The 25037-nt window shown below is 33.4% G+C and overlaps 1 protein-coding gene across 3 annotated transcripts in view; it reads right to left on the bottom strand.

Annotated features, from left to right (window-relative positions):
- Positions 1 to 24790, bottom strand: part of LOC106669255 (ATP-binding cassette sub-family G member 1-like) — a 79053-nt gene extending 54263 nt beyond the window's left edge. For 2 of the 3 annotated variants that reach the window (XM_024228061.1, XM_014398592.2), the window contains exon 1: positions 24630 to 24790. In XM_024228061.1, the coding sequence (XP_024083829.1) occupies positions 24630 to 24741 (112 nt within the window). In that variant the 5' untranslated portion in view covers positions 24742 to 24790. The remainder of the gene's footprint in view (positions 1 to 24629) is intronic. The other variant, XM_024228062.1, reaches the window with a different exon arrangement.
- Between the last annotated feature and the right edge of the window lie 247 nt (positions 24791 to 25037).

Genomic DNA, 25037 nt, shown 5'->3' with positions numbered 1-25037 from the left:
TGTGCAAAATAAGTGAGTGATTGACAGTGAATACTCTATCGAACAATATTAGTCAATTATTAGGTTTATAATAAATCTTTAAAGGAATACCGAAAAATTGTTAATGCCAGAAAACGAAATTTTCCAATCCTAATTTGAAAGAGTATGTAGAAATCCTATTAAATAATAGATATATTAGATATAATTATTCAGAAATCGTGAGATGCGGTCTGGTGTGATGTAAATTTCAGAAAAACATTTTCTTTATCGTGCCAATGTTTCGATCTTTATTGAGATCATCTTCAGGGCACTAAGGCTCTCCGTCGCCATTTCAATTGTCGTCGAGAATCCAAACCGATTACACGACGTTTGAAAAATGGCAAAAGGAGGGAAAACTCATAAGGTGGGGTTGAGATGGGGAGTTGATGTCCGAGTGGATCGAGGTCACGATAGCTCAGGTGGTAGAGCAGCGGCGTATCTAGCCGAAGGTCGTGGGTTCGAATCCGTCTCGTGCCATTAGCTTTTTTCATCTCAACTAAAAACCTTAATTAATTGTAATGATTTAATTGGTCAAGCGGACCACGAAATTAATGAATTTAAAGATCGAAGCGTTGGCACGATAAAGAAAATGTTTTTCTGAAACCTACATCACACCAGACCGCATCTCACGATTTCTGAATAATTATCGATTAACGGTCCCTAATCACCACACATTATGTATAATATTAAATAATAATAATAATAATAATGTGTGTGTGTATTTGTACGCGCGCACGTGTGAGAGAGAGGGTGATTGATTGAGAGATAGAGAGAAGAGAGAGAAAGAGAAAGGGAGGGAGGAGAGAGAAATACAGAGAGTCTGAGAGCGACAGACTAAGTAAGTGAGATAGATAGACAAATAGAAAACAGAGAAAGGAAGAGGGAGAGGAAGAGTGAGAGTGAGAGAGAGAGAAAGAGAGGGAAAACAGAGAGAGAGAGAGAGAGAGAGAGTGTGAGTGAGAGAGAGAGAGAGAGAGAGAGAAATACAGGGGGACAAAGAGGGACAGAGTGAGGACCACTCTTACATCTAAAGAAAAGTGCAGATTTATTTTTACAATTGCTCTACTCAATCTTTTAGAAGTACATAAAACTAGAATATTCCCTGGTTTTACACTTTGACCAATTCACTGTATAATATTACAAAATCTGTTTACATATTAACAAGAAGGCGAACGAAAAATAACATAACAATAACTATAAAAAAAAATTAAATTTTGCTTTTCAAAATAAGGCATAAAATTTCTTCCGGACAAAGTAAAATAAGTGAACTTTCTTTTACAGGGTATTTACAACTACTTATTAACAGAGGGATATTAAAATGACCGATAGTATTATGATTTAAATTAAGCATAGTTTTAAATTTAATGGAATTAACCTTAGTTTTTACATCTCTTGTAACAGTAATTAAATATATATAAACTTAGATATTAAACCAACAATAGTAATTAACATAATAAAAATAAAATAACTTTTTTTTCTTTAATTTTTCTGACAAAATCTTACACATACTCTGAAAGTAGCCGAGTTTTTAATTGTTTTTTAAAACTTTCTATTTTATTACATTTCTGCATGCAGTTTGGGAGTTTAGAGAACTAATTATTCAGAAATCGTGAGATGCGGTNATCTGATACAATAAATACATAAATCAGTTTCATATATTATTTATTTAGGAAAATTGCATGAAAATAATTTTGGCCTATCGCTAACGAAAAAAAATTCAAATTATCTTTTGTACACATTATCTTCAAATATTAAGTTAGACGGATGAGCGTTATTATGTATACATAAAAAATTAAATTAAAACAATCAAATTTAACTTGTATCGATTCTAATTAATCCATTGATAGGGCACCAATGTATAAAAAAAGAAACAAATCTTCTTTCAGCCGATGATCTCTTCCGTAATTGATAGACCCTTCTACGATAGTGAACTAGTAGGACATGGCCATTTCGGCCAATCAGTAATGAAAGGATTGAGAGATTAAAGGAAAAAGTCTTTCCATGCAAGATTAATGAATAAGTGGGAAGGTTTTTTTTTCTTAACACGATTCTGTACAATCTTTGCCTTAAATATTGAATATAAAACTTTTGGGCATTATTGGCTCAAATTTTGTATTATTAAAAGATATTTCTTGACTTTTATAAACTTACAGTCAAATTCATTAGAGTTCGTAGTCCAATTGACCGAATAAGGGTTTTCAATTAATTAATCTTTATATAAGGTATTGGTTGAGACAAAAACGTCAGTGTCACGAGCGGGATTCGAACCCGCGACCCCTCGGCTAAATACGCCGTTGCTCTACCACATGAGCTATCGTGACCTCTAATTTTGAAAAATGGTAAAAAGGAGGGGAAAATTCGAAAGGTTGGATTGAGTGGGAGTTAGTGTCCGAGTGGATCGAAGTTAGCCGAAGGTCGTGGGTTCGAATCCCGCCCGTGACACTGACATTTTTATCTCAACCAATACCTGACAATTAAGAAATATGCTTAAACAAAATGTACTTTTAAATTCTGTCCATCCACGTTGTCTAATATTAACGAATATTCTACAAATTCATCAGTCATCTTCAAGATGTTCGTACATAAAAACAACCCTGATTGCCGTTCTCTTCCGCCATTCGCCCAAAAGTTTTTTTTTTAGCGCAACGGATGGTAATCTGAAGGCGAGATGTCCGTGTATGGTGGGTGATAAAGCATATATCAGTTTGATTCGACAGTTTTTGCGAGTCACCGTCTTAATACGAGACCTTGTCGTGTAAGAAAATAACCTCGTTTTTATTGACTTTCCGTGATTGAATTAGTTGACGATCAGCAAATCTCAGGGAGCAGATGAATGACTTACATCTTTTTTAAATGCATTACTTGATCTTTTCATTAAGGGCAAACCAATCATAAATATGTCTACACGATGGCGTAATTATATTACCAAATTTCTTCCAGCCATGCCATGCCAATGTAGGCATACTAAAGGTTGTTTTGCCCTGATGATGACCTTAAAATAAGTCGAACAATTGAATTTGTTTCTTCATCCGGACCATACCAAGATAAAGATTTTTGTGAGTAAAAAAACTGGTCGATACACATAAAACCAGATTCTTCCACTTAATTCCCGACCCTTGTTGTTTATAAAGCCTTAATCCCTGTTATTAATAATTTTTATACGTGGATTGTGATAATCCGTGCCAGAAAAATCACAGTATTAGCAGATGGGATAAACGTACATATTAACACATCACAAATTTCTTTGTATCAATTTGCTTATCCTTAATATTTTTTTGAAAAGATTTCACAACATGGAAAATCTTAAGTTGAAAGGCAATTTTTATAAAACATCTTTACTGTATAAAAATAAAAACGCAAAAGACTACCTTTATTTTGAAAGGAACAAATAACTGACCATTACTGTAGAAAAAATTGTTTACAAACAAAACAACTAATTATAAGATTATTTTTAATTTTCTCAGTATTGTTTCTATGTTACTAACTTTACGGTCTACTTTTTTTTCAACTTTGTTTTCTAATTGTGAAAATTATTCTAATTGAAAAAAAAACACAAAAAAAACAGAGAGAGGAGAGAGAGAGACAGAGAGAGAGAGACAGAGAGAGAAAGATAGGGAGAGAGAGAAAGAGAGAGAGAGAGGGTGAGAGAGAGAGAGAGGGAGAGAGGGTGAGAGAGAAAGGGAGAGAGGGAGAGAGGGGGAGAGAAAGAGGGAGTGGAAGAGAGTGTGAGAGGAGGAGAGAGAGAGAGTGTGAGTGAGAGGGAGAGAGGGAGAAAGGGAGAGAGGGTGAGAGAGAGGGTGAGAGGGGGGGAGGGAGAGAGGNCCTTACTATGAAAAAACTGAAACAGGGCCTACTAATCATGTTCCTTGATGAACAGGGACTTACCGGTTTGCTTTAAACGGGGGATGCAATAGTTCTTAAAGTGCGCAGTGTAATACCCAACTCTACTCATTTATCTACCTATCTATTTACTATGAGAAATAAGGTGTGTTCACAGTATCATCAAAGATAACAGGATTTTCCTTCCATCTAGATTTTCTAGAAAATGGTTTGTAGTAACTGATTTAAGTGCAAACCTTACAAGAGCATACCTCGCTTGGTTCGATCCGGTTGGCAGTCACTACATAAACTTTATTCCCACAAATTCCAATTTTTTGTGTCGTACCGCTAGGGTGAAAGAGGATTTCACTACTGGTTTACATTTGCCGAAGGAAAAAGTATTTTCCGTTGGATGAATATTTTGAGTAGTTTGCCCGAACAGGCTACCTCTCACGCATAAGACTTGACGCACAATCATTATCATTGGTGATTATCAATCTTAATCGCGTCTTTGAAATAATTTCATAATCTGTTTTCAGGTTGGGCAATATTGGTCGATCTTGTCGTCCTTGCTCTTCGCAGTGCTATTATTAACTTCCTTTAGTGGTTTTCTCTTCAACGGGCAAATCATTGGCGATGTTTTATTTCAGGGTGTTTGATTTTCCTTGCTGTATTATTTTACCCAAGCTTTTATTAAATTGTTATGTGCATATTTTGTAACAATTCAGAATTACTTTGCAATGTGAAATAAGAAATGAAATTTTGTTCATAGAATATAATTTTATATCAGTGTAAAGTTCACTGTGTTAATGTTCTCATGATTCCTCAAACTGTATTTTTCATTATTTATCAGACATGTTTTATAAAATTCGTAACCAAACCCCTCTTTTTTACAACTTTTTAACAAGTAACTTTTTTTTTGCAAAGAAGGTTGATAAGAAAAATTAAAGTCACGAGCGGGACTCGAACCCACGACCCCTTTCTTTACACTCCCATGCTCTACCACTTGAAAAAAAGTCGTGGGTTCGAATCCCGCCTGTGACACAAATTTTTCATATCGAAAAAATTGTGTATAATTAATTGAGCAAACCCAATTATGTTAAAATTGATGTGAATTAAAAATTATAATTTAAACAAGGAAAGTTCACTGTAGACTATTAGTTGTTTTTTTCTAAGAAATACTGGGCATGCATTATTTTTTATTTTTTGGCCTTTGCATATACCTTAGGCCATGAGCGGTGTCTCGATGAAAAAGTCTTGAAAAATATGAATAAGGAAATTCCGATGAAAATTAATTATCAGTCTATTATTTTTAACGTTTTTTGCAAAGAATGTTGAGAAGAAAAATTAGTCACGGGCGGGAATCGAACCCACGACCCCCTTCTTTACACCCCCACGCTCTAGCATTTGAGCTATAATTACCCTTTACCACCAATATTCAAATTTCTAAATCTTCCATTAGTTATTATTATTATTCTAAATTATTTGTAAAACTTCTATTCCGAACTATACGAAAAAAAGAGAAACCTCCAAAAACTGAAACTAAAATGAAGAAATACTAACAGCCTAATGAAGGAAGTATCAAAAAGGGAAAGTTGAGCTGGTACTCTAGTTGACCTAGAACGCAGGGAGGTACGCGGACAGGAATATTCTATCCGGAACAATATAACCAAAGCCCATGAGAAAGTACACCAGTATGTTTCAGGCTGAAGTCCATACAATAGAGAGGTGTACCCAGTTCAATTTGAACAAAAGTACAAAAAGAAGAATATAGCTATTTTGTCAGATAGACAAGCAGCCATTAAAACATTAAGTTCATACATTAGTAACTAAGCAAAATAAGATAATACTCTCTGCTGAGTCCCAGGACGTAGCAGAAAAGGGCAACGAGAGCGCGGACACCCTATCCCGGAAAGAGGATGTGGTACCGCTGTTAGGTCCTGAGACTTTCTGTTCAATAGGGATTCACTCATTGTACATAAAAAATTCAAGAACCATCTAGCAAATTTTGGAAGAAAAGAAACATCAAAAGAAGCAGGAAACAACTTCGAATCCTAACTGGAATTTTAACAGGGCTCTGCAGACTGGATTTTGTATTTGGATGTACATACATACATCAGTTGAACCTATTCGATTCTCGTGGTCCACTTGCAATTCCAGTTTTTGCTATTTACAGTAAATAGCCGGCAGACGAGTGTTGGCAGTGCGGGGTCAGATATCAGACTTGTCCGTCGAGCCAGATGCTGTTAACAGCTAGGTCAATCCAGCAGCCAACCATGCAGTTCCAAACCCCTTCATGTTCATTCTTAAATACTACTTCTATTTATTTACCAATCATTCAATTAGGGTGATCGAGTACTCACTATTCCTCCATCACCCATTACTCATATATAACCTAATTCAGGGTCGATATTCCGTCATCGACCCCCCATCACATCACACAGACTTTGGGCAGCAGAAGAAAATTGGTATTAAACCAACACCAATCCTGTTTCTGCAAAGAAACAGAGGAGACACAAAACCTACTGACCTTGATGACCTGGGACTCAGCGGTGTGCTGTAGGTACAGAATATGGAGTACAATAGCCCTTAAACAAGGAAATTCTCAATACAGAAGTAGATTTTTTTCTTCGAAATTCCGGACATACTGTTCCGTATTTTTTTCCCCTCTGGCCTTCGCATGCACCATAGGTCATGTGAGGTTCCTCGTAGATTTTCCCGATGAAAAAATTTTAAATAATAGGAATAAGGAAGTCCCATTGTAAATTAATAATTAATTCTTCGTCGTGTTTTTTTTATAATAATTCTCTTCTGCGGAAATATATATCTAAGGTATTGAACTTGAATGCTTTCAGGAAAATTCACGCGAAATTTTTATTTTGAAGGTATTTTTCATATTCAGCCTTCAATAAATCAGTTTAGCCTCTTGTGTAGGTTGACGCCATTCCAGGAGGAAGAAATTAACCGAGTAATTAAATTTCGAACGTTGTAAAAATGGGACCGAAGCAATTATGGTGTGTAAAATGAACTCGGTGCATTTGCGGCACCTTGGCCTCTTTCGAAATCCGCCTTGAACCCACATGACGATTGGGTGGAACCGCAGGAACAAATTCCAATGAGCAGGGCTCACGGATCTGAAATCATTTTAATTGGGATAAGCAATTTCATCTCGCCGACCCGATTGTAGCAAGATGTGAAAGTGGACAAGTGAACGGAAGATCGTCGAACACGAGTTTGTGCTTTACAGTTCAAATTTTCAAAAACTTTATAACATTCTGTACGAAATGGGCTTTTCATCTCAAATTCTCTCGACACACATCCTGTATAACAGTCTTTTCCTTAAACGAGTCAAACCGGTTATAGAAATATCAATATTCTTAGAGAAAAAAAGCAAAATCCAGTTATTGTATGACAAAAAAAAATGGTGGGCAGAAATTGCAGCCCTACCATCAAAATGCAAAAGTTGCAGATCAGGTTTATTACAATCTATAACGATCAAGACTAGTCCAATGATTTAAGGGAAGTCGATTCAAGGAAATGTCAAGATCAACATTTCATACAATTATGCAGAAATAATGCAAAACGTGCAAACATTGAGTAATCCTGGCGGAGTGAATGTGACTTCTATGTTTGTATCAAATGTTCATGTTAATTTATTGGTATGAATTTATTAGGGTAAAAGGTTTAAAAGAGAGTTGTTTAACCCTGCCACGAGGAATATCTAGTAATCTGGAGAGTAAAAGTAATTATTAGCGAGAATGGACAGGGTTCAACCCCTCCCCGAGGAATATCTAATACTCTGAAGAGTAAAAGTAATTATTAGCGAGAATGGAGTGGATTCAACCCCGCCCCGAGGAATATCTAGTACTCTGGACAGTACAAGTAATTATTAGCGAGAATGGACTGGGTTCAACCCCTCCCCGAGGAATATCTAATACACTGAAGAGTAAAAGTAATTATTAGCGAGAATGGAGTGGATTCAACCCCGCCCCGAGGAATATCTAGTACTCTGGACAGTAAAAGTAATTATTAGCGAGAATGGACTGGGTTCAACTCCGCCCCGAGGAATATCTAGTACTGTGGAGAGTAAAAGTAATTATTAGCGAGAATGGACTGGGTTCAACCTCTCCCCGAGGAATATCTAATACTCTGAAGAGTAAAAGTAATTATTAGCGAGAATGGAGTGGATTCAACCCCGCCCGAGGAATATCTAGTACTCTGGAGAGTAAAAGTAAGTTATTAGCGAGACTGGATTGGGTTCAACCCCGCCCCGAGGAATATCGACTACTCTGGGGTGAATTTCTGACGTCTGGAGAGTAAAAGTAAATTATTATCGAGAATGGAGTGGGTTCAACCACGCCCCGAGGAATATCTAGTACTCTGGACAATTTCTTCGCGTGCCTCATACGAGAATGGAGTGGGTTCAACCACGCCCCGAGGAATATCTAGTACTCTGGACAATTTCTTCGCGTGCCTCATACCTGGGGTGTTGTTCCTCCAAGTTTTAGACTTGTGGTGGCCACATCTAGTAACCGCTAGATGCCTCTACCGCTTATGGAATATTCTCGCCCTCCACTCTGCAGTCGATCAGAGTAGAGCCGTTCCGAATATAAACAGGGGGCACTGCCCCACTGAAAGTCTGAAGCCAGTCTCTTCAACACGACGAGGTCTCAGTTGTACCTCAAGATTCGTCTACCCGACGTGGTGACTAATGGAATACCATCGTCATCGATATCGACCACGACGACAGCAAGGGTATTCGAAGCATTAGCCTGATTCTCACCTTCTCAACACAGCCGACTTAGCTAAATCCGCCTCTGCTGCACTCGAATCCCTTCAGCTACTGCGGAGTCAACCACTCACGGCCACAAGAACTCAGCCAACAGTACCTTCGACCACTGACCACCACAACGGCACACGAACACGTTCCCGGCCTCGAATCATCCTCTCGGCGGAACGAAACCACACCGGCCCTTTTCAGAGCCACCAAAGACTCCCAGTCATTAAAGACTCAATAAGGAACCATTGTACGTATCCTTTTCTTGTGGTGAGGCGCAAGGCCACAATATGGTTCGGTGCCTAGAGAATTCCAAATTGGCTTCTCTTTCGGCCAATTTCTCTCATTTCCTCTATGCCCCGAATGCACAGGGACCCATGTCAGTGTCAGGTATTTGGTGTGATTGGTGTCACATTCTGAGGTTGCTGAGGATGTGAGCGGAGCATCTTGAGCATGTTTATGAGGTCTAGCAGACGCAGACTTCCATAGTTAATGTGTGAATAAATAATGTAAGCTGGCTAATAATACCTAACCGGTAAAGTAAAAAAAATCATATAAAATAAATAAATCAAGGATTCGGATTGTCAAAAAAATTATATTCAAGATTGACTTGAAGGATAAAAATTAAAAAAACATGCTGTGCAGCACAACAAATTTAATTTTTTTAATATTTAAAAAACATGTTTTGAGGTTTGCTGTCTGCTTAAAGTACTTAATTTGCAATTCTAACGATGGAGACCAAGCCTTAACTCAATGTAAATCTATTCAAATAATTTCTTCTCGGTGTTACCGAACTGGCAAAGACAATGTGGGACAAAAGCCACGGCGAACGTGGTGTTAACATTTTTCCATTGTCTAATAAAACATTGGAGTCGTTACTCGTATTTTTCTTATCCACTCAAGGAGGGAAAATATTCTGGCAATTATCTAACTCTGGATGTGTGTTAAATAACGAGATGGGCCGTTCGACCCGCCGAAGGAGGAAGAGAAGGCAGTTTTAACTTTTTATGCAACGAATTAACCCGGTTGCATGACTGAAAGCAGAACGAAAATTGTAGGAGTCACACGTTTAAAAATAACCTCAAACATCAAGCGTGTACTTTTAGTTAAAAAAAAAATTATATTGATCAAATGAAAATAATTATAGAATAATAGCCATGTATCGACCGTGCTTTTGATATTTAGGACCTTCATCCCATCTGTCTACCTTTTGTTTTTAATCATATTTTTATTGAAATTTATAGAGGTGTTCGTAATGGTAAGGCCAAAAAGATCCTATCATTATTAATTTTATAATTATTCGGAGATCGTGAGATGCGGTCTGGTGTGATGTAAGTTTTAGAAAAACATTTTCTTTATCATGCCACCGTTTCGATCTTTATTGAGGTCATCTTCAGGGTCTGGGATTTATAAACATTGTTTAAATTGTACAAATTCATGTAGGGTGTGGGAAAAAAAAGTTTCTACAATGCTAAAAAAATTTAGTTGAAAAAAAAGAATTTATACAATGCTAGAAAATTTTATATAAAAAAAATAAATTTATACAATGCTAGAAAATTTTATATAAAAAAATAAATTTATGCAATGCTAGAAAATTTTAGATAAAAAATAAATTTACACAATGCTAGAAAATATTGGATTAATAAATGAATTTATGCAGTTAAAAAATTTTAGATTAAAAAAAATATACTATGCTAGAAAATTTTAGATTAAAAAAAATTTTTATACAATGCTAGAAAATTTTATATAAAAAATGAATTTATTCAATGCTAGAAAATTTTAGATAAAATGAATTTATACAATGCTAGAAAATTTTAGATAAAAAATGGATTTATACAATGCTAGAAAATTTTAGTCTAAAAAATATACAATGCCTGAAATTTTAGATAAAAAAATGAATTTATATTATATTTATATTAAAAATGAATTTTCTAGCATTGTGTAAATTCATTTTTTTAAATCTAAAATTTCTATCCTTGTATAAATTCATTTTTTTAATCAAACGTTTTTTAGTATTGTATAAATTTATTGTTTATCTAAAATTTTCTAGCACTGTATAAATTCATTTTTTTAATCAAAAATTTTCTAGCAATGTATAAATATTTTTTTTTAATCTAATATTTTCTATCATTGTATAAATTATTTTTATTTATTTATTTATTTTTTAATCTAAAATTTCTAACATTGTATAAATTCATTTTTTCACATCCTACATGTATTTGTAAAATTTAAACAATGTTTGTAAATCCCAGGCCCTGAAGATGATCTCAATAAAGATCGAAACGTTGGTTTGATAAAGAAAATGTTTTTCTAAAACCTACGTCACACCAGACGGCATCTCACGATATCCAAATAATCATTAATTTTATAGTTTCATTTTAATTAAATGTAAATTCTATTTCAATTATAATATGGCAGAGAATTCAAAAAAATTAAACAAAAAAATACTAAAATGAATTCGTTTAAAAGTTACAAAGGCGAAATAGACAATTTCAACTCATGCCTGGATGTTTGGAATGTTTATCGCCTTCAGTTTTTGTTTCTAGGTAGATTATCATATAACTATTGCCTACCATCTTTGTGCTATTAAAAGAACAACTACGCCACAAGTAAAGTCCCATTTTCATTGAAAGCTTTAATAAGAGAGCCAAAAGACAAGGTAATTATCACCATTAATCGAATAGGGAAGTGGATGTTGGGAAGGGGGAGTCGATTTTTAATGATAGACATTTATTTTCATGGTTCACGCACCATGGACTTACTGCGTTTTTCCTGTTTTTCATCGGCTCACATCCTTTCCCTTTCAACTCTTATGGCGCACAAAAACATTTAACCAACTCAACGTTTTAAAATTAAAAAAAAAATCCACAAACAACTTAATTATTTTATTAGATAAAATAATAATATGTAATAGTTAGATTTTTATACAAAAGTTCTTATAGTTAGTTAAATGTCTTGGATAATTAATTATATTTTTTTAACGATTGATTGATAACACTTACTTCTTTACACAGCAAAAGGAAACTCACCTGAAATCAGTAATTAATTTGTTAAAAAATTGATACATAATAGAAATGAAAATTGACAAATATATCAATGTTATAAATATTAATAATGAAAATCTTATATAACAGGTGTATTGTAAGGGCGTTTATTGATGGCTATGATTTTTGTTAAACTGCTTATTGACCGTTTGAAAAAATAATTTCAGCATATTTTACACATGTTTGGGCCCTAGTTTTTCTATTTTAGATCGGGTATTTTTTATTTCTTTACAGCAATTATTATTTAAAAGTTGTACAACTCTAGAAATGTATGTTTAGTTTCCATCGGTAGGTTTCCCTAGAAATATGCTTACAAAAACTCAATCTACATCTTCAACCCACCTTTACTATTTGTATTTGTTTTTACTTTTCCGTACTAACCACATCATTTCCTTTATCGATTATAAAGATGTAAGATAGAAAACGTCGTTGTTTCTTATACATTAAAGAGGGAGTGAGAGATAGCAAAAAATAAAAATAAAACAGAGATAGATATATAGGTAGATGAATAAATAGATAAGTAGAGGAGATAGAGAAAGAAATCGTGAGAGAGAGAGAGAGAGAGAAAGTGAGAGAGTGAGAGGGAGATAGCGAATAAGGGAATAGGTGAAAGAACAGAAACAGAAAGAGAGAGAGCAAGTACGTGATTGAATGAGTGCGTGAGAGAGAGAGAAAGAGAAAGAGAGAGGGAGAGAGAGAGAGAGAGAGAGAGAGAGAGAGAGAGAGAGAGAGAGAGAGATGGGGGAGAGAAAGTGAAAGGGAGTGATAGCGAATGAGGGCGAGTATGTGAGAGATATCAAACAAGGGAATGGGTGAAAGGGAAAAAAAGAGAGAGAGCGAGTGAATGAGTGATTGAGAGAAAGAGAAAAAGATAGAGAAAGTTTTTAAAAAAATTCTTTATTTTGAACATGCTCTACTAAAATTGCATGTCATTTAGTCATCACAAAAATACAGTTATATAATTACTAGTAAGGATTTATTTGACACTAAAAAATGTTTATTTTATTTTTAGTAATTTTTCCCCCTCCAAAAAAACCAACTACTCCGTCCAAAACTCCAGGTCAATTAATACTCCAGATAATCATTTTCTGTAGTAAACGAACCTGGCAGGCTTCAGGATGTCGCAGTCCCCAGAAAATGATCCACCGTCTTAATCAGACAACTGTAGAAATTCGTTTTGAATTCAAACAGGAATTACAATTTATAAAATAATTGGAATTGATAACAGAAAATCAGAATGAGGGTAAACAACAAATTATTAAAAACATTGCTCAGCAAAAAATATGCCAAACCGTGACATACATACAATATCGTGTTCATGTAATCTAGCGCGATAATGAATCGAAAATTAAAATATTTAACATTGAGAAGTACAGATAAGCCGGGGAATCTGTCACAAACAGGATTATTCGGAAAGATCTCAAAACTTTTGCATGAGTGTTATCCGAAAATAAAAACCGATTCAAAATGTCAATTAAAAAGAGTTATCACTCGTAACCATCTCGGTGAAATAGATAAAAGAAACCATTTGCAAATAGTAATCTTTGAACTAAGAAAAACGAGGTTTTTTTTTTGGGGGGGGGTGTATTTTTGAATAGTGTTTGAAACACTCCGGTTTTTGGTTGGAATTAATCGCATTAATAATTTAAATAAGGTCTTGGTGCCATACCGGTATAGCTCTTTTACATAATTTGAAATATCGATCACTTTTTCACTCACGAACACTCTGGTTCAAGGTATGGCCTTGGAGAAGAAAGCAGATTCAGTTGTTACTGCCAAGCTGACCCTGATCACCCTGAAGTCCCTGATGACCTTAAAATAGGTGGAATGCTTGACAGTAATATTTGAAATTGCTTTTATCTTCAAGACCATACCTTGGTCCAGTGTTCGTCTTTTACATAATTTAAAACATTTTTTTTGCCTAATGGTTTTTTTATTGTTAAAGTATACGGGTATTGACGAAGTTCAAGGATAATTACGTCAGTCTACGTCCAAATCGATATAATTCCTAACCGAGTCAAATGGACACTGACGTAAAACGGATTGGATCGATGGCTCAGACGTGTCCCAGTGGGATCACCATTGATGAATACGAAGTCGGTTAAATTGCCCACTTAGTCGTACAGGATCCCATTGTTTTTTTTCCTATTCTGTAACTATTGTTCATCTCAGAATCGCGTTTTCCTATTCATTAGAACTGCTTTTTTAATGAAAAATTCAACCTTGTACTTTCTTCTGGGTACCCTATGCAACAGCGTCCTGTTGAAACAAGGCTGACAAAAAATTTGAAAAGTTGCAAAATTTGACAGTCGATTTGTAAAAAATTCCTTCGACTAGAGTCTTCAAACCTTCTCTATTAAATAAAAATAATTTAAAAAAATCTAATTGAAACTACACAGCAGTCTTTATTATCCTCATTAAAAAATTTTTCGCACTACCTTATAATTGCGCCTAATGCCATCAAATTAAAGCCTAAGAGCGTTTAATATAAATAAACAACAACCTCCAAAAAAGTCTATCAAGTTCAAAAATAATTTAAATAATCCATTTATATTTAGTGGTCTAATTGAACATATTAATTATTTCAATTAATTATTATTTTTATGCAAGGTATAGGTTGAGATAAAAAAGTAAGTGTGACGAGCGGGATTCGAACCCACGACCATCGACTAAATACGCGGGCTAATACGGCTAATAAATTCGTGGGATCGATTCCCGCTCGTGACGCTTACTTTTTCATCTCAACGAAGACCTTACATGAAAAGAATAATTAAATGAAATATAAATAACTATTTTATGGTTTTTATAAGGAAAACCTTTTCATGTGGTTTATCTCTGTTATTTTTGAATGGATGTTTCGGGATTACACCCATCTTCAGCAATTTATCATATTTTGTAATTTTGCATTGAGTTGTATTAAAGATATTGGGGCTTAACGCATCATAGCCCGCATGGTCAATAACTGGAAGAAGGCCGTCCCTAACCATAACTATTATTAAACATAAAAAAACATTGAAGTATTCAATTTTTTTAAAACTTGAACCACTTAACAGTCTAAAAAATATATCGATAAATTGAATCCAGTCAACTTAAAAATTCACTAATTTCGTGGTCCGCTTGACCAATTAATACATTACAATTAATTAAGGTTTTTAGTTGTGATGAAAAAAGCTAATGGTACGAGCGGGATTCGAACCCACGATCTTCGGCTTGAAAAATGGCAAAAAGGAGGGAAAACTCATAAGGTGGGGTTGAGATAGGACGTTGATGTCCGAGTGGATCGAGGTCACGATAACTCAAGTGGTAGAGCAGCGGCGTATCAAGCCGAAGATCGTGGGTTCGAATCCCGCTCGTGCCATTAACTTTTTTTCATCTCAACTAAAAACCTTAATTCAACTTAAAAAGTTTGAAAACAACCAAATCCGTTGATTATTTCTTTATTATCAAGTGTCGAGCCATTGTATCTGTTATAAATAAGATAAATAAAGGACAAAAAAATATTCTAAGACATAATCAGTTATGACATAACAATTTTTTAAAACATTTATTTACTGTTCGAAGTCTGGTCATATTCACGTCCACATTATTAATGCAATTATCATCATGTTCAATTTTACATTTTTTAATTTCAAATTTCTCAAACCAATCTAATTCTTTCCCTTTGTTGAAACTATGTAACTCTTGTATTTAGATTTGAATTGAAATTATGTTTTGTTTCTTTTAGATGGTCCTTAAATTCCGAAAATTTGCTCGATTTAGGCAAGTGTTCTTTTACTCTTGTTTTTATTTCTCTACCGCTTTGTCCTATATATTTTTTCCTATATATAATCATTATAGGAAAAAGTTGGTAAACCTCGTTTTTTTTCCCAGTTGTCTACTTTGTCTTTAGGTTTTGATAGGATGTTTTTAAGTGAACCCGTACTTCTAAAAGCTATTCTAAAACCTTTTTGTTTAAAAATTTTACTAACTTTTTCCGATAATTTACCAATGTATGGCAAACAACGGAAACCTGATTCATTTGTGGTTAGGTGGCTGAGTCCTATTGTTGATTCGTTTAAAGTTAATTTTTTTATTCTTTTAACTAGCAACCTATCAATAAATATTATGATACCCGTTGTTTTTTTGCTAAGGTTTTAATAGTTTTTAATTATTTTTTATAGTTATCAGGTGATAGCGGAAGTTTTAACATCCGGTCTATGAGCCAAATGAAACCAGCAGCCTTTTGGGACCATGGGTGGGAAGAATCCGCTGGTATCATAGTGTCTGTAGTTGTGGGTTTTCTATATACGTCTATTTCTATTAGGCTGTTTATTGTGGACAGTTTAGGTCTAAAAAGTTCAAACAACCATCTTTGCCAATTTCCAATGTAAAATTTATATTGCGGTGTAGAGAATTAATTAGTTGGAGGAATTCTTTGAGAGCCTCTAATGTTCCATGAATATTTCAGCACGAAGTGGGGATAATGGAGACCCCATTGGTAACCCTTTCATTTCGTAAAATTTATTATTGCATTTACAATAATTAGATAGTAGGCATATATTTAAGAGGTCTATTATATCATTTTTTACAAATTCGTTAATAGAATTCTCGGTAAGTTTTTGCTTTATGAGTTTAGTACATTCTTCAACGGGGATATTTGTGAATAAATTAGTAACGTCAAATGATACGAAAAAACATTTGTTGGGTACATTGATGTTATTTAATTCTTTTATCAGTTTTAAAGAATTGTTGATACCGAATGTAGGTTTGAATTTGGTGTGGGTTTTAATTATTTTGTCAATTGTACTTGCACGTTTATGGCATGGGGAATTATAAAAGCATACTACTGGTCTTATAGGTTTGTTTTCCTTATGAATTTTGACTGTACCGTATAACATTGGGGGTTTCTATAACTAGTATAATATCTATTTGTGTTACAATTTCCGCGTTGCGCACGTTCAAATTGAGCGCCATTAAAAAAATCAGCTGCTAATTGGAACGTCGCGTTGGCGGAGGTTTCAGCGGGTTCACTTTGGCAATTCATGTCGAGAGACGTGTTTGTAGAAGTCCTTCAACCTGATGATGGGTTAAAAGGCTCGAAATCCGGATCGTTGCAAAACAACTTACTGTGAGTACTATCTTTTTAAAAAGGATTGAACACCACACTCACACCATCATTTATCATTCCTTAATTAATTGTAATATATTAATTGATCAAGCGGACCACGAAATTAGTAAATATAATAAATTACATTCTTTCCAGTAAATTAAAACACGACACAGACGCAACATAAACATTATACATAGGAAAGAATGAAAGACCTTTATAGAGTAACGCAATTAATCATTAGGAAAAGTTCAAACCGTGCCATAATTTCAACTTAGAAAATTTCTTCTAGTAATTTTCAACTAATTTTCCCCTAGCCTTTGTGTTATTGCCTGTTGGAAATTGAATAAACACTTTTTTTTTTTTTTTTTAAATGGACAGCAAATAATCAGTGGGGACAAACGTTTTTTTTAATCATTAATTACATCCGTTTCTAATTAGGCAGAAATACACAATTTTGGTAATTTTCCCAATTATAGTTTCACCTTGAGCACTTGTTATACGTGATTAAAAAATCAATTTGTCGCAAATAGTAAATAATGGAGGATTTTTTCGCAGTTGAGGGCGATATTATACAATTGCGATTAAGTAACTTAATTAATTAATAATGTAAACGTAACAGTTAATTTTCAAAGTTTATCGTTAATAATTAGGAAAAAAATTAATAATAAATTTGATGATATCTCTTGGATATCCCATTAAAATGATCCAGCAAAACACATGTAGATGTAAATAATCACTTGTGATATAACGCATTTAAAAAAAAAATATTATTTAATATAGGGGTTTTCTACTGACTTCCATGATTAATTACATGGAATTAATTAATAAAAAAATATTTTAAAAAATCAAAACAAGTACAGCAACGTTCACACAATAGTCAAATTGTAAAAAGAAATTTTATTTGACATTTTTCACGCGTATATTTGACTACAAGATCAAAAAAATATGCTTCAAAAAAATATACTTGGCTGAGTAAAAAAGAATAGCGGGACAGATGATAAGGGACCTGATGTCGAAAGGAAAACTTTAAGGGTGATGATGATGACGATGAAAGGAGACTAGGAAGTGAGGTGTTTTGTTCCCCTAGCATTTCAGCCTTCTGGCTACTTTTGGCTGTTCTTATTGGTAATTTTCTAGTTTTTAGTGCAATGGACTTCTCATAAGAAATACCAGGTCATTCATTGTCGTAGTTACAATCTCATTCCCTGGGTTTTCTTTGTATCCCAAGTTATATCTCCATTGAGCAGTTGCTTCGCAGTCGAATGTGATACGGCGGATGTTTCTTCATCCTCATTGCATAATCTGCAAATGGTATCATCATTGAATATGCCCATGTTATGTAGATGTTTTATAAGATGTCAGTGACCGGCTAATAGTCCTAACACTCCTATGAGTCTGGCCCTTTCCATTTGTAGCAGTGAATTTGCCAGTCTGGTGAGGGTTTTTTAAGCATAAGTTTACTGTGTCTAGTGCCTCTAGAGACCTAGAGTTTATCCATTACTGTCCGTCTGTCTGTCTGCCTTCAGGCTCTCTCTCTTTATCCATTTTGTGATGAAGGAGTTCTGTATTTATTTTTGTTATCCGAAGTATAGGTTCAGGGCATATATATGGTATGTATTCCAGGTTATGTCTCTATTGAGCTGTTGCTTCGCAGTCGAATATGATATGAGTGGCTGTTTCTTCCTCCTCATTGCATAATCTGCAAATGGGATCATCATTGAATATGCCCATGTTATGTAGCTATTTTCACAGATGCCTATGACCGGTCCTTTGAGTTTAGCCCTGAATCAGCGAATTGGCCAGTGATATGTGTGGATGAATCTGAATGAGTTTGTTTTTGTTATCCCAAGGTTCAGGGTCGATATATGGTCTTGCAGATCGGGCCAATGTGTCTGCCTTTTCGTTACTCAAAATTCATTTGTGTCCTGGTACCCAAAATGCGATTAGGTTGTTGTGTTTCCCCAGGTTTTGAAGAATTTGGATGGATTCATTTTAATGACCTTTAAGGAGGAAATGATAAATCTATCGTTAATTATAATATGAGAGATAATAAGAGATTTCCTTGACTCCTCGGTTGTTATTCTTTTTTTATGTGTATGATAAACAATTATCAAATAAGAAAGTGAGCTTGAACCGTCTGGCTTGATTTACATTTTGACTTACCCAAAGGAACTTAATAAGTACTACAAAATGCTATTTGCTCGGTGAATCCTCTGGTGATGTGACAGTAGTTTGTATGTTACAGCTAAAACAGTTATCAAATTAAAAAATTGAGTTCGAGAACCGGGGAGGCTCGTTTCACTATTCGGTAGGAAACACGCGCAGGTACTTATCAAGTACACCGAACTCCTGGCTCATTATGCAATTTTCTTTTCCAACCATTAACCGACGACAGAATGACAAGTAATAGGTCAATTGTTTCCTTGTCAAATTATGCTGTGAGAAAAAACAGAAACAATATAAAAAACGACAATTGCACGGATTATTAATTTTTTCTCGACTATACGGTTGTTTATTTTTTTAAATATTTTTTGTATTAAAGATAAAAACGTTTTATTATTTGGGTTTAACAGTTTTAATATAAAAAATATAAAAATCGAAAAGTGTATTTAGAATATGTGAGAAAAAAAANCGACAATTGCATCGATTATTAATATTTTCTCGACCATACGGTTGTTTATTTTTTAAATATTTTTTGTATTAAAGATAAAAACGTTTTATTATTTGTGTTTAACAGTTTTAATATAAAAATCGGGAAGTTTGTATTTAGAATATGAGATAAGAGTAAAAAAGATAATTAAGAAATCCTTTAAGGCCAGCGTATGTCGTGTTTTTAAGATAAAACAATATTTACTTTTACTTAAATGGGTTACAAAATATGCGAACTTACTAATACTAAAAGCCATTAAAAGGTTTTTAATCTTTAAGATGAAATGGTGTAATCAAGCAAGACCGTATTAATGAGAATTTACACGAATTTGAGAATTTAACGACTGTGCGGTTCTGTTATAATAATGAATTACAAATTAATGGTTTTTTTAATGAAGAATTTCATATAGATTAAAGAGGAAAAAAGTTAAATGATGAATTTAATTGATGTGACACTGCTTGAAAAATAAATATTCACTGGATTGAATCAATCTTCTAATCCGTATTTTCAAATTGAAGACGTATACACAAAATAACGTAACATAGATTTAAAAAGTCAACAACTAAAATACATGTTAACAAAAACAACAAACTGGGCCAAAGCGCGCGCAGGTGCCCCTTATGCAGAGAAAGGTCGGTTGCTCAATTTTTCTCACATAACAGAAGTCTGTCAGGCCTCGGCTCCTTATATAGAGCGTGTAGAAATGCCGGCGAATTTAAAATTGGCCACAGTATTGGGTTTCTGAACTGTTTCGCTTTTTTGTACGACATGGGTTTTGTTTGAGTGTATTTATTAGTGGTGAGGTGGTGAAAAATGGTGGCATCGTCGCCCCTCCAGCAATGCGTTTGTTTTCAGGCTCATGGTGGAATAGAAAAATACCCCGTCGATCTTAATTTAGATTTGATTATTAATATTGCGTGTAGGTCGATGGAGGAATATCGACCACTCCACCGACTAATGAGAATGAGTATTTTAGAAGTTAATTAGTTTTACGCTGGATTATATTTTCCGTTGGGGCTAAAATGACCAATCTAAAGTCCCCGATGGTTGGGAAGCGACGACCTCTTGGGCACTTTTCTTAAGGGGTGTACTAAGGACCCAGCCGACAGTACAGGTGAACTCATCCGAAGGTGACCCTAACGTCAGCACATCGGGGAGTGATAACCCACAAGATGAAAGACCAACAAAATAGAGTTAAATGTGTAAAAAATGATACAAAAGAATAAAAAACCAACCGGCAGTTAATTAAACATTTATTTTTGACTGCAACTAGGAACTTTCTGAGGCGCAAAATAGAACACGGAAGCCAGAAAACGGGAGTCACTGGAGTAAAACTTATCTACTGATAACGAGCAGGCCCGATAGATATCTTTATCTTTTTTTTTTTTCTCGAAAATGTGATTCCTATTCCCTTACTCGTTATGAATTTTGTTACATGGAATGGGGTAATTTCGTGACTTATTATTTTCAAATTTACACCTTTCGTGTACGACATACATTAATAATTTTTAAAACTTTTTATTGCTAATATTTCATTACTGTTCTGTATCAAAACGTTGCAGGAATTAAATAAAATTTGCTGGAAGAAATGCTCAAACAATTATAATTAGTTTTAGTTTAGTTCGTACAATGTCTTTATCAAAAGAAATACAATTTTTATTGGTTTATGTTTGAAAATAGTAAGTAGACAAAGTGATTACATTACTTATTTACATTAATACGGACGTTTCGGGAATTTGCACTCATCATCAGAATCTATAGATTTTTTTAATAAAAAAAACTAAGGATAACAATGATATTTATATTTTACATTTTATTACAAAATTTTGTTATTTTTAATAAAAAAGTAACATTAATTATTTACATTTATATGGATGTTCCGATAATTTACACCCATCATCAGATTGTAACCTTTTTTTAAAATACTAAGCTTTGTAATAAAATGTAAAATTACAAAATACGTATTTTAATGTAAACCAAATTAAACAAGATCATTCATGAGTTTTAACCAAAATCATGTAATTTCCATCTTTTTAAAAGAAAATTAAACAAAACATCGGAAAATATTTTTCTGGTGTTTATTCTATTTACTAGGACTTACAATTTATTCTAGTAGAAAATCATTTTCCCATGTGTTGGTGAATTTTCTTTGGAGCCATCATAATTAATTAAATATTTTTTGTTAAAACTTGAATTCCTGAACTCAATCAATTTGGTTCATATTAAAATAAATATTTTGCAATTAATATATCGATAAAAATACATATAAAATATTGTTTGAAATAAACAATAACATTCGTGTTCTAACAAATAATTAAACTTTTATTATTTACTATCATCATATTATTTAATATTACTATCATACAAAATTTTGGATAATAATAAATTATAAATTTAATACAATATAAGATAAGCTTTTTTCATATGTCAAATATGAATATCATTGGTATACTTGTCTTTTAAAAAGAGTTACACGCTGATGATGGGCGTAAATTCCCGGAACATAAATGTAAATAATTAATGTTACTTTTTTATTAAAAAACCCACGTGGAATTTTTTTCTAACATAAACCAAAATATTAAAATGAGACGAATTAGTTTTAAAAATTTCACGTTTTAAATAAAACACGTAAGAAAAAAAATTCCTAAAAAAAATTGATTGATAACATCTTCGCTCGTGACACTGATTTTTTTTAAATCTTACTCAACGCCTGAATTAACTGAAATTAAATAAAAAGATTCGTACGCAGTGTTTACTTCTCAATTTAAACCGTTGTGCAATTGTTCGAGAAAATGCACTGATTAAAAGGGGCGATAATTAATCATAATCGGCGATAAAATAATCAGATGATTTATATTCGCGATTTTCCGTCAAAATATAGTTGTGGAAACTTTAAAAACATTTAAACTGAACATTCTTGCTAATATTAGTTAGTTTATGTGAGATTTAAAAAAACATTGTTGGCTTCTTAATTGTTATTTTACGAGTGTTTATTTAATTTGAAATGTTCACGTCTTCTTCTGATGTGAAATAATGAATAAAACTTTTATTTTCTATTCAAGTTAGTATTGCATAAGAAAATGGAAAAAAATAATAATCGACATCCGATTCCTTGGGATTTAATTGAAGACACCCTTTAAAGAAAAAGAAAACGTGAAATAAGTCGCCTTGGGGGAAGGCAAAAAGTATATTGTTTATTAACGAACTGGAAGCCAAGAGAACGCGGTATGACAGACTTGTCAAGAAAGGTCAATTTTTATAGTCTGGATATCTATACAACACCGTATTGACCTTGGACACGAGGATCAATTTAATTATGAAGCGTTTCGAACTCAGAGATATAAGAATATCAGGCTGTGAAGTATCACAATAGGAAAAGTTTACTAAATACCCTCAAAGACAAAAAAATCGAACACACGAACTTTATTGTTTATTTCAAACAGTATTACATATGTATTTTTATCGTTATATTAATTAAAAAATATTAATTTGAATATAAGCCAAATTGAATGAGTTCAGGAATTCATGGATTAAAAAAAAAATTATTTAATTAATTATGATGGTTCCAAAGAAATTTCACCAACACATGGGAAAATCATTTACTAATAGAATAAATTATAAGTAAGTCCTAGTAAGTAGAATAAAAATCAGTAAACGATTTTCCGATGTTTTGTTTAATTTTTTTTTTAAACATCAAAATTACATAATTTTGGTTAAAACTCATGAATATCTGATCTTCTTTAATTTGGTTTACATTAAAATACGTATTTTGTAATTAATGTAACGATAAAAATACATAAAGTTAAAAAAATACGAGTGTCGGATTTTTTCCTTGAGTATATGTAGTATTTCCAAGTCTATTTGAAGTTTTTCCAAGTCAAAACTCTTACCAAGTCAAATGAACCCTAGCTATATGAGATGAAACCCTTCCAACCTCTACAACACAATTGTTACCTTAGAAAGGGCCATATTTCACCTGGAAAGGTTTACATTTGACTTAGAAAGGGCTACATTTACTTTTGACCTTGAATGTTAAATTTGACTTGGAAAGGGCTACATTTGACTTGGAAAAATTTACTTTTGACGTGGAAAGTGAAATTTGACTTGCAGAGGGCTACATTTGACTTAGAAAGTGCTACATTTAAATTGGAAAAATTTACTTTTGACATGGAAAGTTAAATTTGACTTGCAGAAGGCTACATTTGACTTCGAAATGGCTATATTTCACACGGAGAAATTTACTTTTGACATGGGAAGATAAATTTGAGTTACATTTGACTTAGAAAAAAATTACATTTGACTTAAAAAGGGCCAAATTCCACTTGGAAAAAATTACATTTAACCTAAAAAGGGATACATTTCACTTGGAAACAATTACAGTTGTCTTAGAAAGGGCCATATTTCATCTGGAAAGGTTTACATTTGACTTAGAAAGGGCTACATTTACTTTTGACCTTGAATGTTAAATTTGACTTGGAAAGGGCTACATTTGACTTGGAAAGATTTACTTTTGACCTGGAATGTTAAATTGGAAACATTTGACTCGGAAAGATTTACTATTGACATAGGAAGTCAAAATTTAAGTGGAAGGGGCTACATTTGATCTGAAAAAGGTTACATTTGGCTTTGGAAAGGTTCAAATAGACTTAGAATTACTATATGTATATTGGAAATAATGTTAAATTGTTTTGGTGGGTTTTGTTAAAAAACATATTTTTTATGTATATTTCGTACGATTACCACATAACTAACAAAAGCATAACTTTTTTTTATAAATGATATAATCATACGTTATTATATGAATGATGATTTAAAACAAAACTTTCGCAAGACGAAATGGAATTCATGTCGGTTACTTCTTTTTAGTTTTTTGACAAAAAAAAATGTATTAATAGTTTACCTTACAAAGATGACTTTTTTGTGTTGTTAAGAAAAGTTTTTGAAGGCAACGAAAAGTAAACTACAAGATCTTAAAACAAAAGTAAACTTTTGAAGAAAAAATATTAAAAACAAAGTTAACTGAAATACAATTCCAAATACTATTATTTTCTAGATTATAGCAAAACCGAGCGTATTTCAAAAACTGAATTATTTTTAAGCCTCTTATTTTAGAAAGACAACTATATGGATCGGAATATGGTTTAAATATTACAAAATTGTTCTTGACATAATTGTCGAAAACCGAAAAACTAGTGAATTTAAAAAAATATATAAAATAACGCCTCGGTCTACCTTTATGAAAATATCCACTTGAAACTTGAAGTTTGATATCTGAGAAGCTGATGTTGACCGAAGCGGGCTGGATCGGCGGTAACATGACGGTCCTCTGTTCGAACTTCGCCATGGCGTTCTGCTGTATACAGGTTCGCGGCAGGACTGAACGAAATGCGATTCCAGAAACGAGCGACCCTGTCCACCGTCGACCCCACCACAACGGCCTCGCCGCGGTGGAAACTCCTACCCTCTTTACCCTGTCAACAAGTCATTTCTAAATAATCCGGCCGTATTTTATGACGAACCTATCCGATTGAGTATGCGCCACGATAAATTTACCAAACGGTGTACCAAAACTTTGGATGGGCTATAACAGCCACACTACACCCCATAAAACGTATGACCAGACATCCCATCCATATACCA

Source organism: Cimex lectularius, unplaced genomic scaffold (assembly GCF_000648675.2).
Source record: "Cimex lectularius strain Harlan isolate CLEC.00 unplaced genomic scaffold, Clec_2.1 scaffold216, whole genome shotgun sequence".
In the NCBI taxonomy this organism is placed as follows: Eukaryota; Metazoa; Arthropoda; class Insecta; order Hemiptera; family Cimicidae; genus Cimex; species Cimex lectularius.
Note: the sequence above shows the minus strand (reverse complement) of the source record. Positions and strands in the feature narration are given on the sequence as shown.